This window comes from Phragmites australis, chromosome 13, assembly GCF_958298935.1.
Source record: "Phragmites australis chromosome 13, lpPhrAust1.1, whole genome shotgun sequence".
In the NCBI taxonomy this organism is placed as follows: Eukaryota; Viridiplantae; Streptophyta; class Magnoliopsida; order Poales; family Poaceae; genus Phragmites; species Phragmites australis.
Window position 1 is genome coordinate 319,206 of NC_084933.1, and position 17,600 is coordinate 336,805.

The 17,600-nt window shown below is 44.0% G+C and overlaps 1 protein-coding gene across 3 annotated transcripts; it reads left to right on the forward strand.

Annotated features, from left to right (window-relative positions):
* Positions 1-1,032: 1,032 nt before the first annotated feature.
* Positions 1,033-16,095, forward strand: LOC133888031 (putative aconitate hydratase, cytoplasmic). 3 transcript variants are annotated; one of them, XM_062328119.1, is made up of 21 exons: positions 1,033-1,232; positions 7,635-7,739; positions 8,217-8,377; positions 8,453-8,545; positions 8,626-8,811; positions 8,897-9,058; positions 9,586-9,730; positions 9,821-9,963; positions 11,194-11,250; positions 11,338-11,417; positions 11,515-11,590; positions 11,702-11,887; positions 12,593-12,660; positions 12,761-12,879; positions 12,978-13,099; positions 13,207-13,305; positions 13,671-14,150; positions 14,265-14,363; positions 14,689-14,931; positions 15,073-15,173; positions 15,809-16,095. In XM_062328119.1, the coding sequence occupies exons 1-20, from the start codon at positions 1,220-1,222 to the stop codon at positions 15,145-15,147; spliced, it is 2,712 nt and encodes a 903-aa protein (XP_062184103.1). In that variant the 5' UTR covers positions 1,033-1,219; the 3' UTR covers positions 15,148-15,173; positions 15,809-16,095. The 3 variants fall into 3 exon arrangements, with proteins under 3 accessions (XP_062184103.1, XP_062184101.1, XP_062184102.1); XM_062328117.1 differs by lacking the exon at positions 1,033-1,232 and adding an exon at positions 2,398-2,659; XM_062328118.1 differs by lacking the exon at positions 1,033-1,232 and adding an exon at positions 6,677-7,032.
* The last annotated feature ends 1,505 nt before the right edge of the window (positions 16,096-17,600 follow it).

Sequence of the window (17,600 nt, forward strand, 5' to 3'; positions counted from 1 at the left end):
CTGCCCTCTGTCCCAAATGCAATGGCATCATCACCACTGGCTATACCGTGGGACCAGTGAGCCAATAATTCAGATCCGAGCAGTGCCGGAGCTGATTGGGAGCTGCATCCACAAGTGGCCTGGCCTGGCCTGGCTTGCTCTGCTCTCCTCTCCACATGTCACTCAACACCGACAAGGCAAAATGCTGTCGCCGTTGGACTAGTTTCATGAATCACAACTTCTCCTAGCTAGGAGCATTTGATCCATGTGTAGACAATTGTTTTAAAAGAGAAATTTGGTGGTACTATTTTTCGCCCCCCTCCCCTCAAATATTTGTGGATTTATGTATTCGAATGCCTTTTTTATATTTTTCCGCTGTGTTAATTATACTCCTCCTCGTTATTTATACATCAACTATACTTGCTTAATTTGGTGATGATGTCCCTTCTAGTACCAGATGAAAGCAATGCATAGAAACATGGTATTCAAAGGCTGTGCCTTCCCCCCCTCTCTCTCTAAGCAATGCACCAGTTCTAGTTTTGTGGGTTGAATCTCAGCTCATTCCCCCTCCTCCCTCTTTCCGTCTGTGTATATAGAGATAAAGGGGCCGGCCGGGCTCCTCTGAGATCAGGACATCTGATTTTTTCTATCATATCATTTGGTAAAGGGGTAAATTTGTCATTAGACTAAAGCCAACGATTTCCTTTCGAGAACAAAATTCCTGTCGTGAAGGGATTTTTGTTCCCTTCAGCGTTTCAACAGTTTCCTTTTACGGTTTCTGTCACAAAGTGATTTTAAGGTTATTCCCTCTCGGACGAGGTTCTCTCTACTTTCCTTTCGCGATTCCTCTTGAAGGGGAGTTGTTAGAGATGAGAGAAAATAAAAGAAATAAAAATGAGAAAGTGAATCGGGAAGGGAATGAGAATTTGATTTTTTCCATCATAGTGTTCGGTAGAGAGACAAATTTGTCATCAGACCATTATCATGGAACTCATTTATCATCATGAGAAACTATTACTCCGGTGGAGTGATAAAAAATTAAATACTCCCTGACACCGGACCCTCTCCTCGTCTTCATTTCGTCTGCCTCCCTCCATCAACATCTCGTGCTAGCTGCTCATTGACCGCGCGCGTCGCGTCCAGGCCGGCGTGCTCCCACTGCTCGGCCGTGAGGACGGTCGGGGTCGACGACCACGGGAACGCTACGCCTCCTGCCGTCGTCGAGCGGTTCCAGCACAAGATGGCCACCGCAGGTGCGTGCGTGCGTCTGGGTTGCCGCGTGAGATCTGAATGCATGATGCCTCGCTTGCCTTGCGCCTCTCTCTCTCTCTGTCTTCTTGTGTGGGTTTCTTGATGGATTAATACGACGCGAGTAGGATGATTAATTCTGAGTTCAACCGGGAAAACCATCATCCCTCACAAAAAACCATGCACATACTGTATATAGCTTTCTTTAGCTGTTCCTTAATTGGGTTGTCCTTGTCCAGCACCAAGCTCCTCAACAGTACGTGTTCTATGATCTATTCTCTTGAAGCACATAACATAACATTATATTAAATCTCAAGATTTGGGATTAGTTTCGCCTGTTACTTACCATCCTCTCTTGGAGTTGGAGATTATATATATTATTGCACCGTACCTGTCCTGACCTGAGCAGTGTTACGTACGTTCTCTGCCGAGAAGACAACAGCCATCGAACCAGCGAAGAAGCAAAGACCGATCCAAGACGTGTAAACGGCCGGCCGGCGGCAAAACGGCGGGAGTTGAAGCTTGTCTTGCTGGAAACCTGAACTGAAGATGGCCTCCATGGAGCTAGCGCTGGCAGACGCGTGAACTGGAAGAGGGTAGCCGGGCGCGCGCTTGTAGCCCGTCCCTGACCGCATAAGCTAGGATATTGCCGGCGAGCCGTACGTGAGTCCTTGAAAGTGCCGACGAGCTGGAGCTACGTCAACATGCTAATCTTCTGCCTCACTTTCTTTTTTGGATAATATCTTCTTCTTCTACTCAATTGCAAGACCATAGGTGGTAGAACTGGGCCATACATCAACTATACTTCCTTCTTATTTTATTTACTCTTTGTGATCCTAAATATAAGTCCATTACGATTTTGATATGATCTCGAGTATGACACTTGTTTGAGATTTGAGAACGTAGGAGTATAAAAATATATTTTTATAAACAGAAAGAGTTATAAATTGTGATGATAATTTTCATAACAAATCTAGTAACATGAACCTTTTATTGTCAATCTATATAATTTTTGTGTTATTGATAGTCAAAGCTAAATAATTTAACTTAGGATAAACTAAAATTGACTTATATTTGAGATGGAAGGGACAGTTAAGAAGCCCCGGCGGCCCAGAGCGAAGACTTTGCTTTTCTCTTCCACTAGCCAAATTGTCCATCAAAAAAAAAAAGAAAAAAAAGCCAGGTGGAGATAATGGTGGAAAAATATCTCCTTCCCTTGATCGACTTGCTCGTTCCTCCATGGAAAAACACATTCGTGGTTGCCACTGTCCGCCGGCGGGTCCCCGTGCGCCGTGGCCACCACCACGGGTTCCTTTTTCCCCGCGCGGCCGCCTTGGCCTTTCCTGGAGGCACCGCCCACTCCCCCCGGTTCCACAGCTGCGCTACGGCGCCTACCTCACCAGCGCCACCGCCGCCGACCGCAAAGAAGACGGTATGCAGCCGCTCGAAATCCCCTGTTTTAATCTTGAGCCTCTAGATAACTGAGTTGCAAGTTTCAATACTTTGGGTTCAAAGCTGTGTGTTCCCACTGTCCTTATTAGAAGAAAGAATCTGGATCTAGATAATTAGACACTCATATTCGAGGCCTATAGATGGAAAGATAGCATTGTTTTTCAGTTTTCCTCGTAAATTATATGCCACTGGCATACCAGAGCACCTCATGCTCGTAATACTAGCCTTTTGCCATTAGACTGGTCGCACAATAATATGGCCTTTATCGGTTGTGATTTTTATATCCTTGATTTTAAATTTTATCAAGTTTGGTTGATTTTATCATAACGTTGCTTTCATTTGTTCCTCATAAATTATATGTCACTGACATGCCATAGCACCTAACGCTCACACGACTAACCTTATTATGCTACTAAACTGGTCGTGCAGTAACATGGCCTGATCATGCGCGGCCAGCCCTTAAACTTGTGTGAGTGTGTCATCCATGACTCCGAACTCTGGAATTGCAGACCCATACCCCTCATCTTGTTAAGTGTGTTGTCGCAGGTCCAAAACGTTGATGTGGCATACAATCGTGGAAACCAGTCATCTCCTCCTCTTTCACCATTTCCCTTCTCTCCTCTCCTTCTCTCTTTCCTCCCTCCTTCGACGACCAGATCTGGCCTTTGGTGGGGATGGAACCCACCCGAGCCACGCCGAGAGTAACCTCCCTCCGGCGACATCTTCATCGTCCTCTCCTTGTCCCCAACCACATCTGGCGTACTCACCCTCCCTTCCACTCTCCATCTCTCTTCTCCATGACTGGGAGCTCCAAGCCTCCAACCCACATGGTCTCTCTCCCACCTACTACCACACAGAGTCATATCATCTTAGACGGTTTCTGAGCCGTCATAGTAAGAGCGTTATTGATAATGGCTGGTTATCTCATACGGGTAAAATGCCATCTGAGATAAGTTTTATCGGTGCTAAGCTGAAATTGTCAGTGATAAAATTTTATGAACCTGTGATGCTTGGTTTCAGAGCCCCAAAAAAGACGAAGAAAATAGTAAAACTAGAGCAAAAAAAAGAAAAAAATTGGGCGATGGCCAGTCAACCAGGCTTCGCCCTCAATCAACCCCTATTTTTATCACCATTATCTCACTTTTTTGCGCCGATGCTTTCTCGCCATTATCTCACATTTTTCACTAGGGTGTCGTTGGGGAGTCCAACTCGCGACCTCATACCTGTGACCCAAACCTCCTACCAATTGAGCTAGCGTGTGTTTCATGCCAACGATCCACGATATATTTGATATATTCCTTTTAACTTGTAATGATGTATTTAAACGGTGCCAAAATGTAATCAATTAGCAATTTAAACACATGAGTTAATTTAAACATTTAGCAATTGGACTTTGGAAGTAGCAATTTAGGCTAAGAAGTGAACTAATCTTCATTTACACATAAAAGGAAATAAACTGTGTGGCTCCTCGTGGAGTATGAGCTCACATCCAACATCTGATTCGGTGAATCCGCGTGGATGTTCTCTTCATGTGTTTATTCATAAATGTAAATTCATGTGTACAACACCAATGTTCTCTTCATGTGTGCAATTTAAATTCATTAAATTCATGCTTTTATTCATAAATACATATAGAAACGCAAATATATAGATCGAAGAGAATTTAATTAAACACAAGAAAATTTAGGATAAGTTAACTGATCTTTTCATTACTTTACGCAAAAGAAATATTAGTATAAAAGGAGATCCAAATTACACACAAAAATCCCATCTGGATTTCAAAAGGCTGCTAAATATGAATTTCAGCTAATTAATTTGGATTAGGGCCGTCGTGCATGCATACATATGTACGTAGGTACAAGCTAGTTAGCCTACACTACCCTACACTACTGCCTTGCCCACTTTGCCAGTGGCGCACCATCGTCGCTGCCGCCGGCCACCTCATCGTCGCTACCATCGGTGTCACTGATGCCCTTGTCGTTGTTGTCCTTAGCACCATCGCCCACCTTGTCCTTTCTGCCCTCGGTGCTGCCCTAGATGAAATCGCCATCGGCGCCACCATCGCCCTCGGCGTTGTTGCTCTCCGCACTGCCACCTCCCTCCTCCTTGGACTCATCCTCCTCCACCCCCGAGCCCTCCTTGTACGATGCTGGCGGCGGCGAACTGCCCTCCCACCATGCGTAGTCCTCGTTTTTGCCACCCTCTTCCTTCTCGTTGAAGTAGCTTTCGCTCCTCTCCTTGTTAGAGAGAGCTCCACCTCCTCCTACTCGGACATGGGTTGGCTCAACAAAGACCAGTTCACATAGTTCGGCATCGGGGGTGGAAGAGCCGAAGCGGCCATCACTAGGGCGCGTGGTGGAGCTAGAGGGCAGCGGATAAGGAACGGTGGAGAGGTTTGAGGTGGATAAGGAATGGTGGATTGGGTTTTTTTCGGTGAGAGCAATGTGAGAGGACAAAGCCAGTGTGAGGTAGTGGGTGAGAGAATGGCATGGGAGATGATGTGCATTTATTACCGATAGTTGGAAAGTGGAACTGTGTGAGGAAAGGTTGCCCATACGTATCCCTCATGCTCCAGTGTATTTTAGACTCTTCCAATGTGGACCTGTCAAGAAATTTATCTTAGACGGCTCTGTGTAGGATCTATCTGGGATAAACCTTATCTTAGATGGCTCAATATGTATGTCTAATCCAAGATGGCTCTGAATGCAAGCCGTCTGAGATAGCTTATTTGACATGATTCCAAAGAAACAGTTAGAGACAAGATGTCTCGTATGATTTTTCTTGTTGTTGTAGTGACCCTCCTCATCGTGTCGGGCTTAGCGTGTTCCCAAAGTCCCCAATCGTGTTGCCCTTTAGTGCCTTGTTCGCGTACAACTTGCCATAGGAGAATCGGAACCACCCGCAGAGAGAGGCGCGAGGGAGAGTGGCAAGCACACAGGCAGCTGGTTGTTGTGGGTTGATGGCTGCGGACGTGAGGACAACCAAGACCATCGCCATCCTAGGCATGTGCCTCTTCATTGAACTCTTCGTCTCCCATGATGCTAAGGAGAGGCTGGGGGTGGTTGGCCACCACGTCAGCGCCATTCGCAGTGGGGGCCATGCGTGCGCGACATAGAGGGGCAGAGTGGTGACGTCTCTAGCGTATGAGGTCTCGGTGTGGGAATCGGCTAAGCTAGGGTATGCTTTGATATGGAGGCATTCAAGCTCGGCAGGGACAACAAGGAGCACTGCTGCTCATGGAAGGAGGTGGCTGGGGAACCTGTGGCGGTGCATCGAGGGTGAGCAAGCTGGCATGGGGTGGCTGTCGTGGCTTAGGACGCCGACAAACTTTGATCGTTCGCCATTGCTGCAATTCACACAGGAGGTTAGAGATGGGGAGACACGAGAGAGGTGGGTCGCTGAAATGTGAACCCCAAGTGTCAGGTTCTACGGTGGCACACAACCAACGCACCGCATCAGTGTTTAGACATGCGATGACACGCTTAACAAGTTGAGGGTTATGGATATGCAATTTTAGAGTTCAGGGACCTAGATAACACACCCGCACAACTTTAAGGACCGGCTGTGCGCTTTATTCTGATTTTTATATTCTTCATTTTGAGCTTCATCAAGTTTGTTTGAAATTTGTCAAAATAATTGGTTGTTTGAATGAAATGTTAACCGGAATTTCTTCGGTGATTTTGGTCCTTTCACTGGACAACCAATCTTTCGCATACCAAAATAACTTTTCCAGTGACAGCACCTCGCAAAACTTGAGGAAGAGTGCCTCGACGATGTAGGGGTTGGTGGCAGTGCCGAGTTTGGCGACCACCTAATGACACTTGGCAAGGTCGTAGACTTGTAGTGTTGAAAAGCACCTAGCTCACTAAACTTGGCATTGCTGATAAAAACAGTTTTGGTGACCTCGAGATGTCTTTGTTGTTTCTCCGGCGGCTTGTAGAATTTGTATGTGCAATTCTTGACATCTTATGCCATTCATGTACCGACGGACCCCTCAAGCCCGGACAAGATTCTGATCGATACTTGTTTGAGGTCATGTACTTTTGATGGGGGTTCATTCTGGGAGGAACACAGGAAGCTCATGGGGCTCTAGGGGTTTGGATCCTGAGGAACATCCTAGTGGAGGTAGCAAGCTCGGTGAGGAGGATAGGGAAATGGAGAAGCCATTGGGTGTAGGAAACGAGTGCTCCTTTTATGTTCTTTTGCACTTGCACAAATGACTACAGAGGTGACAGTGGGAAGAATGGGAGGAGGCGATGGCAGGGAAGTCCAGCTAAAGGAAGAGCACACCACAGCCTACCACTGGCAGCAGCGACGACAATATAATGGGGATGAAGGGGAGGAGGAGGCAAGGTTCATTTACTCTACGCAAATATATTGCCTTCTTCAGCTTCCGACATTGTGGTTTGCTCACCTAGACTCAACATACATACACGCATAAACAATGGTACAAAGTACTTGGGCTTCGGAGCCCTATTTCCCAATTTATTAGTTGGTTGGGAGTAACTTGAGCTGTGGACGATTCTTCTATTAAATTTATCCGACAAGTATGCACCTCTGTTGCATGACTTGGTGCCGAAACCAAGCATGGAACCAGCGAAAGGAAAATTTCTTGCCCCCCTCCCCCCTCCATGGTGTAATTCTGGTACCATGTTTCTCTGTCACTTGGTCAAGCCTAAATGCACACAATGGTCATGTATCTGGTTATCCCTATTCTTCTCGGCATATGTGAGTCTCCAAAATATGACGACTAATCTTCAACAACCCATTAAATTGATGCACATGTATACCCAGTTAACTTTGAAGACTTCTCTCCTTAACTTTTAAGCGGCGTGGAAATTAAAGAAAAAAACAGCTTTAGTGATTCATGGCACGAGCCAAGTTTTTATGAATGAACATATATTAACAATGGTTTACTTATGCATTAAGAATCTTGTTGCTTGTCTTTGCCTCAGCTACCAAGCATGCCTTCAAGAATATTTTGGCCAGCCTCCCTAAGCCTGGTGGTGGTGAATATGGAAAGTTCTACAGCCTTCCTGCACTAAATGATCCAAGGATCGGTAACTTCTATGCTTTGTTTCTGGAATATTTTGAGTTTCTCCTCCCTTTACATTAAAATTTACTTTCCAAATTTTAGATTGTGCTTATGCCTGTTGAGTCTGACTTCTTGCATATTGCGCACATGCAAATTCTTTCATATATAGCCATTAATTGTCATTTTCAACTCTGCTGTGTTTCCTCGCTTCCTTTCAATAAGATCTTTGATTAGCCAGCTCTTTATATTACTTAGTTATCCAGTTCTTGAAAATGAACTGTTTCATTTTCTCTTCTTGAGAAAACTCAATATTTCACACTACATTTTGACTTATGATTATATTTTGCATCAGAACATGCCATGGCTATGCGTAGCGTGTGACCTCTTAGACCTTTATCTTGTGTACTTGTAGAAATTGCAATGCTATACTTCATAACATTATGCTTGCACATTAAACTTATTATTGCTTTTTAACTAAAATAATCTTTTTCTGCTCAATCAGATAAGCTTCCCTACTCCATCCGCATTCTTCTGGAGTCAGCTATCCGCAATTGTGATAACTTGCAAGTTACGAAGAATGACGTCGAGAAAATCATCGATTGGGAGAACACATCTCCAAAGCTGGCTGAGATACCTTTCAAGCCAGCGAGATGCATTCTTATGGTTTTGATCTGATACCTGACACAAAATCTTATGGTTTATAAATGCCTTTTTCTTATGATTGGATTTACTATCTAGGACAACACTGGAGTCCCAGCGGTTGTAGACCTTGCAGCTATGCGCGATATGATGGCAAAGTTGGGCTGTGATCCCTACAAGATCAATCCATTGGTACATCTTTTCTCATTGTGATCTCAAAAGTTCTACTCCCTCCGTTTCACAATACATATTTTCATTTGGAGTACATACAGATTCCAGTGGATGCTGTTATTGACCATGCGGTGCGAGTGGATGTAGCAAGGTCGCATGATGCATTGGATAAAAACATGGAGCTGGAGTTTGACCGCAACAAAGAAAGGTTTGGTTTCCTTAAATGGGCGTCCACTGCTTTCCACAATATGCAGGTTTTCCCCCCTGGTTCTGGTACTGTACACCAGGTAAATGCTCTGGATCCAAGAAAATTTTATGTATTCTATCGAAACAACTCTTTATTTTCATTTTTGATTTGTATATAAATTTCAGGTCAATCTTGAGTATCTTGCCCGAGTTGTCTTCAACAAAGATGGCATTATGTACTTTGACAGCGTGGTTGGCACTGACTCACACACCACTATGATTAATGGTCTCGGTGTTGCTGGTTGGGGAGTTGGTGGTATTGAAGCAGTTGTTGCAATGCTTGGGCAGGTAAACCTTAAGTGGAGACCCACATGCACCAAGGACATCTTTGTTGAAGTATAAGTAAATTGCCCGTCTTTTCCTATCAGCTTAAGCTTTTGATGAGGTCAACTGGCTGGTGCATAATAGCTTAATAATCTCCGGTGTTTATTTCTAAAGGCAAACATCACTTGTTTAGTATGAGGAATAGGACGTGATGATCCACCACCACATTCCTCGTAAGGATAAGATTAGCAGAAAATGATATATTGAGCCATCCAAAAAAAATCATGGGTTGATCCCATGAAAGGCCAACCTATTGCTGAGTTTTGCCAAAGAATCATCAATATACACACCCAAACAATCAGAGGTCGTACATGATAGCCACCAAGGCAAACCTAATCAGACTCTACAAGCAAAGCTAGCCCTCCCATGTCTTTCTGCTCCATAAGTTCAGCAACATATATCTATAGCTTGGTAAATGCTGACTATTGTTTTAGCACCTTTTGATGTCCTTCCAGTTGACCCATATATATGTACGTTATTATCTTGTACAGCCAATGGGCATGGTTTTACCTGGTGTGGTTGGGTTCAAGTTGACTGGAAAGTTACGGGATGGTGTCACTGCTACTGACCTTGTTCTTACTATGACCCAAATGCTAAGGAAGCATGGTGCTGTTGGCAAATTTGTCGAATTTTATGGTAAGTATAATAGAGGAACGTGCTATATATCTTTGATATAATTTAGTCATATCTAGCTCAGTTGTTTTCTCTTTTCTTTGTTTTATTCAGGTGTGGGTGTTGGTGAGCTGTCTTTGCCTGCCAGGGCCACAATCGCCAACATGTCTCCAGAATATGGGGCTACCATGGGCTTCTTCCCTGTAGATCATGTGACATTGGATTATCTAAAATTAACAGGACGAAGCGATGAAACTGTACGTTTCACTATTCACAGACCTTTTTACCCATTCCATCACTTTGATGTTTTAATAAATAAAATAAGCATGAATTAGCTTGGTGGTCAAATTGAAAGAATGAGTAATTCATATTTCATAATAGTTTTGCATCACATTTCAATTCTGTTGGTTAGATGTGGGGGAAAAATCACCATGACCCTTTATTTTTTTCCAACCCCCATGGGGATGTGGATACATGCTACCGTGGTAGGTTTTACAGGGATGGAGCTATATCCCCATACTCGTCACCCCTAGGCACCTGCTAAACTTAAAAGAATGGAAAGTTGTGTATAAGGACTGAACTATAGCGCACCCCAGTGGCCAAGCCAGCCCGTTTTTGGAGCATGGGTAAGGTCTATTTGCAGCGACGTTGGTGAGATCTTGCCCAAAGAAACACCATCTTTAACCTTGACAGCAGCACTATTCCTCAGTCTCCGAAACCCTCTGCTCCCAATTGCCATCCCGTTTGTCTTCCATTGTTATATAGACTATGCTATTATGCTGCCAGGTGCGTGTTAAGCTGTTTATTATATAGGCCTAGCTATCACACGACCAGGTGCAGTCGTTTTCCTTTGTTAGATGGACTTTGCTATCATGTGATCAGGTGCACGCGCACCAAACATATATATTCAAGCTCTGCAGCCAGCGCCTCCCGGCATCTTAACCCCGACCTCCTCCCCTCTGACTGGATCACCTCGGCCTGTCTCCCTTGTGATCTCTGGTGTTGGACTCGGATCCTGCGAGAGGTGGGTTGATAGAACACACACTGGATACATGAATTTTTCTCGCTGTCAGCAACTTCTGACGGATTACATCGGATAAAGCACATTCGGTGCTTTTCTTGCTGCCAGTAGCTTATGATGTTTATTCCAACATCCAAAAGTCTATAGCTGCTGACAGCCTCTAACGGGTGAAGCTCATTCAGAGCTTCCACCCCAGAGCTCACTGCTGAGCACACACACTAAGCCAGGGGTGCTGCCAATATATAGGCAAAACAACCGGCAACTGCCGCTACAGTACGGTGGTTGCTAAGTAACCGACGTAACAGTAACTGACATACTGTTGCAAGCAGTACCGACGTACTATTTGCACAAGGGTTATTCTAACACCTGGCGCCGCCATAGTTCAACCAAACAAAACCCATAGTATATCTGAGGGGTTCTACCTAAATCATTCTGCAAATGATATCTTGCATCTGATTTGATTTAGGTGTCAATGATTGAAGCATATCTGCGAGCTAACAAGATGTTCGTGGAGCGCCATGAGGTATGCCCTTTTCTTTTGGCGTTACAGCGCTTGAATTTCATTTATTTGTTGATTAGAAAATAGACATATCTGCATTCATGATGGCAGCCTCATACAGAACGAGTTTACTCTTCATATCTTGAGCTGGACCTTAATGAGGTGGAGCCTTGCGTTTCAGGCCCGAAGAGGTATGGTCTTATTACGTTCTTCTCATTGGACAAATACTTCTTCTAATGGCCAGAGGTGCATTATGCTGTACTGTTTGATTTATCAATCATCCTGTAGGCCTCATGACCGTGTTCCTTTGAAAGAAATGAAATCAGATTGGCATGCTTGCCTGGACAACGACGTTGGTTTCAAGGTAATTAAGCTCTTGGTTCTGTAGCATATTATCTTTGCATTACAAAATTCAAAAAATGTTGTATCTGACATTGCTCACCAAATGCACGCAAAAAAAAAAAAAAAACTACAGGGTTTTGCAGTGCCAAAGGAACTCCAGGATAAAGTTGTGAAATTTGACTTTCATGGACAACCTGCTGAAATCAAGCATGGCAGTGTTGTTCTTGCAGCAATATGTAGTTCCACAAACACATCAAATCCTAGCGTTATGGTTGGTGCTGGCCTTGTGGCAAAGAAAGCCTCCGAATTGGGCCTTGAGGTTTGTTTGTTCTTGCATAATGTGTTTAGATATTGTTGTATTGATTATTCTTCTGCGCACCTGGAAGCTAGTTCCTCGAGCGAGCTACCACCCTCCACATAGAGCCACACTTCTCCCCTGCTCTCTTCTCTAGCTATTTTCTCCTTCACTCTCCGCGTCTTCGCTTGCAACGGTGGCGACTAGTTTGGGTTGGGGTTAGGGGAAGGGGAAAAGTTCACTGGTGCATGCCGATTGTACAGGGAGGGAGAGGGTGGTGATGGTGGCGACAGTGGAGCCACAGGCTGCTGGTTTGCCAGATGGCTGTGGCTGGCGGCGGTGCGCAAAGAAACGGCAATGGTGGAGTTAGGCTAAAGGGGACTTTGGCGGCGGCATGTAGGGAATGGAGGCAATTGTCGTATAAATACATTGTGTAACTTTATAGATACACTTGTGTAACTTCCAAAAGGATCAGGACAGTAGCCCGGGGGTTGGAGGCGGTAGCAGGGTTCCTGCGGCGGCAGTGAAGGCGTCAAGGGATGTGGCAAAAGCCAGAGGGAGTTGGGCTGTGGAGCAGGGGCGGTGGTGGAAGGGGAAGTCGGGGAGGAAGGTGGGAAGGTCGTGTAGCACAGTGCTCTTAACACGCGGTCGATAGCGTCCTGTTGTACTTCACTGCTTTTCTATGCTTCCTTTGCTCTCTTTTGACCGTGGAACAATATTTATCTTCAGGTGAAGCCATGGGTAAAGACAAGCCTTACCCCTGGGTCTGTGGTTGCACGTGAATACTTGAAACATAGGTATCTTGTTTCCGTCCTGTAGTTTCCGTGAAACATGGAACCGCAATGTGTCACGATCCGATGGCATGTTTGAATCAAAACTTGTGATTTCTTCATGCAGTCACCTTCAAGATTATTTGAACCAGCAGGGGTTCCATCTTGCTGCATTTGGCTGTGCCACTTGCGTCGGCAACTCTGGCAACCTTGATGAATCTGTATCAGCTGCCATCACAGAAAATGGTATATATATATCTGTATTTTTCTATGCACACTGAATATTACATTTTGGCTGCAACAAGTTTGTATTGCTAGCTTGCGGTTTACTCTTGCATATATAGATATTGTTGCTGCTGCTGTGCTGTCAGCCAACCGTAACTTTGAGGGTCGCGTGCACCCTCTGACTAGGGCTAACTACCTCGCCTCCCCGCCTCTAGTTGTTGCCTATGCTCTTGCTGGCACTGTAAGTACTAGATCCATGGCATTCTTACATCCACTTTGATGTGCACATAACTTATTTTCATAGGAAGAGCGTGGTGGTGGTTAACATTACAACTTGTGCCTTCTTAGGTTGACATCGATTTTGAGAAAGAACCCATTGGAGTCGGAAAGGGTGGCAAAGAAGTTTACTTCAGGGATATATGGCCCACAACCGAAGAAATCGAACAGGTAACATAACTTCTACACCTTTGATCTGAAATATACTTCAGGGATATATCATTTTTTACCTATCGTTTTGGATACGCCAGTCTTAACGTACATATTTGACCATTAGTTTTTGTAGCTATTTTCTAATAAAAGTTCCTGGAAATTATATGAGATGAATTACCATTAATGACAAATCTAATGATACCAGTTGCACAAGACATATTGATCCAAATTCTAAATTGTTGGCTGCACGCATTCTAAACAACATCTGAAAAAGAACAGAGTATTTTATTTATGTAGTTCTGACTTGTCTCTACCATATCTACATTAGAGATGTAATTCTGTCTCCACTAAAATTCTTTTTTGCAACCGATAATGATCAACAGGTTGTCAAATCCAGCGTGCAGCCTTACATGTTCACGCAAACATACGAGTCCATCATGAAATGTAACCAGAGGTGGAATGAGCTCACGGTTCCCGAGGCGGCACTCTTCCCATGGGACCCAAGCTCCACATACATTCGCAATCCCCCCTACTTTGAGGGCATGGCCATGTCCCCACCCGGCCCCCCAACGGTGAAGGATGCCTACTGCCTGCTCAACTTAGGGGACAGCATCACGACGGACCATATCTCGTACTCAGGGAGCATCCCTGAGGACAGCCCTGCTGCCAAGTATCTATGCGCGTGTGGCGTGGATCGGAAGAACTTCAGCTCCTATGGTGGCCGGCGTGGCAACAACGAGGTGGTGATGAGGGGAGCATTTGCAAACATGAGGATTATAAACAAGCTTATGGATGGCAAGGCTGGACCCTGGACAGTTCATGTTCCTACCGGGGAGAAGCTTTATGCCTTCGATGCGGCCATGGTATGTTGCCGCTAGTATATCAGCATTTGCTGTGGTTTTGCTCAATGTCATTTTTTATTGAAAACTAGGTTGTATGTACAAATTAAGAGATTTTTATATGTTGCCTTAATGCAGAAATACAAGTCCGAGGGTGATGATACGATCATTATTGCTGGTGCTGAGTATGGGAGTGGCAGCTCTCGTGACTCCGCTGCCAAGGGACCAATGCTCCTGGTAAGTTCGTCGCTGCAGATTTAATAATGCCTTACTCCAGTGATCCCATATCCTCTTGTTTGGCAATCCCTTCGTTCTTAAATGTTTGTCATTTTATCTATGGATATAAGAATTAAAGAGTTGCCTAAAATGACCACCATACCTTTCTCTTACTCCTTGGTGGTCTAATAATTTACTTAACATTGTTGTGTTCTTTCCCAAAAGATATGCATCTGAATGTGCCTAGAATTGCAAAGCAACATATATTGTGAACAAAATTTAAAAGCTAAAATGGAAAATATTTAAGAACGGGAGAGTACGTAGCATGAAGCTGTGGTGTTTATAGGGTGTCAAGGCAGTGATTGCCAAGAGCTTCGAGCGTATCCACCGAAGCAACTTGGTGGGGATGGGAATCATTCCTCTCTGCTTCAAAGCTGGCGAGGATGCAGATTCACTCGGCCTTAATGGACACGAGCGCTACACCATCCATCTCCCTACCAGCATCAACGAGATACATCCCGGCCAGGATGTGACCGTAACAACCGACAATGGGAAATCCTTCACTTGCACTCTTCGCTTGGACACAGAGGTACGTACATTCCAAAAACTAGTAGAGTTTGAAGCAAAAACTAGTAGCTTTTGCTATTTCTATCTAGACAATCTTTAGAAGCTTCTGATCAGTCAGTTCACGTGTAAACCACACAATATTCTGTTCTTGGTTGTCATGCAGCTGGAGCTGGCATACTTCAACCATGGAGGCATCCTCCCGTACATCATCCGCAACCTAGCAGGACCGCGGATATAAGTTAAAATTTATTGGTGAAATAAAAGGTTGGTGTCTTCCAGATATAGTTTTTTTAGCAATATGACAAGTGGAATATATAGTTTGCTGACCTGAAAATCAAGATGAATTGGTTATCGATCTTGAAAAAAAGATGAATTTGTTTTCCACAATTTTGATATGAAAAATAAATGTTCAAACAGTAAGTGGCTACTCAAGCTTTCAAATGAGTATGGGGTTTGGCAAAATCTTTTGAGGAGAAAGTATTTAGCAATAAGACTTTCTTGATCAGTTAATAAGCCAGGCGATTCTCATTTCTAGACTTGCTTAATGAAAGTCAAAGAACTTTTCCTTCCATTTGGTACCTTTAGGTTTGAAAATGGATTCAATTCAAAATTTGTGAAAAATACTTGGCTAGATGGCAAGGCTCATCTATACGACACTTATTTTTTGATGGTCACTTTGCTAAGTTTATTTGGTGTTCTATTCATATAGCTTTTTATTTTCAACCTCCTAATAGCAAATCCAACACGTTTGGAGATTGTATAAAAGGAATAGGATCAAAGCTAAAAGGTTAAGTATGCATGGTTGGGGCTGCTGCTCTTTGCTAGGCTTTGTGGCTAAGCCGAAATAACATTGTCTTTGACAAAGCATCTATTAAATCTTATATGCATGTTATTTATAGGGGAACATACTGGCTCCGATTCTGGATCTTGCTATAGTGAGGGGAGGAGGACAAAGACACGGTAATACAATTGGTGTGTTGTACTTTTGAGACTATGGTTATGGAGTTGTTCGCCATGTATCGGTAGAGATTTAGTAATAGGCTATGTGATTGATTGTACTATCCAAACTTTATTAGCAAACTATTCTTTTGATTTCATTTGCTTGGTTATATCAGCCTAGTGTTGCAACAATGTAATAAGTAACAGCTGCATGCATCTCTGAATGCAAGGTCGGGATATTATTTTATTCCATTATCTAAAAAGGAGGCAAGTCTCCTGAGTCCTGACGAACAATATCCCCTTGTTTATAATATTGTTCGAAAGAGGCGTGCAACTGTAGCAGAAGTTCTTAGCACATCGCCTCTAAATCTGTCCTTTTGAAGGGCTATTATTGTACCTAAGTTGTAATGCTTGAATGACCTCATTTTAAGAATTTCCAATAAGCAACTTTCGCCTAAACATGATACATTCCAGTATAGGAATCGAGTGTTTACGGTACTTTTTATGGGTACAGCTTTGGGAATTGTAATGTTCAATTTAAAGATAAAACCTGTGGAAATTTAAGGTTATAATCTCCTGTTGTATTTGTGTAGCGGCGCTGTTTTAACATCTGTGCAAAAGAAATTGGAGAGAATGTAAAAGGTGTTGTTTTGTAAACAATGTCGAAGCTATTCAGCACCTCTGTTTTGAGTGTCATTTTGCTTGCTTTGTTTGGAGTACAATTCAAATTACTTTTAATTTGTTTCCACATGTTTCGATTCGCAATTGGTTTGTGAATTGGTTAATAGGTACTGGAGTGGACTTGCGAGCCCTTCTTTTTTATTGGGGTGGCAACACTTCTTCTGTCTAAATGAAATATCATCATATTTGTGTGTTTCTAATGCACATGTATTGAATATTTGCTTTCTACCTAATGCCATCATATTTCGTGCGTGTATGTAAATGGACATGCCGGAATCCTTCACTAGCACTCTTCGCTATCACACAGACAATGTACAACGTCTACAATGATGTCCACAGATGATGTCCATAGCATTAAAGAACAATAGACAAGGCAATTTTTGCTAAATTCACGGCTTTTGCTGCAGGACACGAAATTATTTGATGTTTGAAGGAAGTCCCTCCCGAAAAGTGGTTATTTATCAGGAGACGCTAGATAATGTACAAATGAAAATATAAAATATTTTGCCAATTAAGGGAGAAATAATTTTGTCAGGAAATAGGAATTTTCGGCATACCGTGTGTTGGGATCGAAGTCCCAGACAAGGCGGACCTTCGGGAGCGGAGATATCGAAGGTCCCTTAGAGTGACACGTGCTGGAAGCGGAACAGTTTTGATTACCCCTTACGGTTATACTGTGGCTCTATTTATAGCCCGTATCCGGTGACCACGGGTTCCGTTTACATATCTTACCCTCTAACCTGCTACATTTCCGGAATATCCGAAAGCATTATGGTACAAATGAGCATGATCCCATAATTACAACAGTACCCAGGACGACCGTAGTCGAGTCCACTGTCGAGCTGGCCATCCCTTCGAAGGGTGTCCAAGCCTCCTTCGTCTGGTCGCATGCCAGGCAGCCTTCGCCTCCCGACGAAGGTCAGCTGACGCCTTCGCTTGCTCAAAAAGATGCGGGATGCGAACCGGGGCTTCGCTCACCAGTCGAAGGTAGTGAACCTTCGCCTTCGCCGGTTCGGGAGCCTGAAGATGCGGGGGCGCCCGCACCCTTCGACCAACTTCGCTCCCTGATCT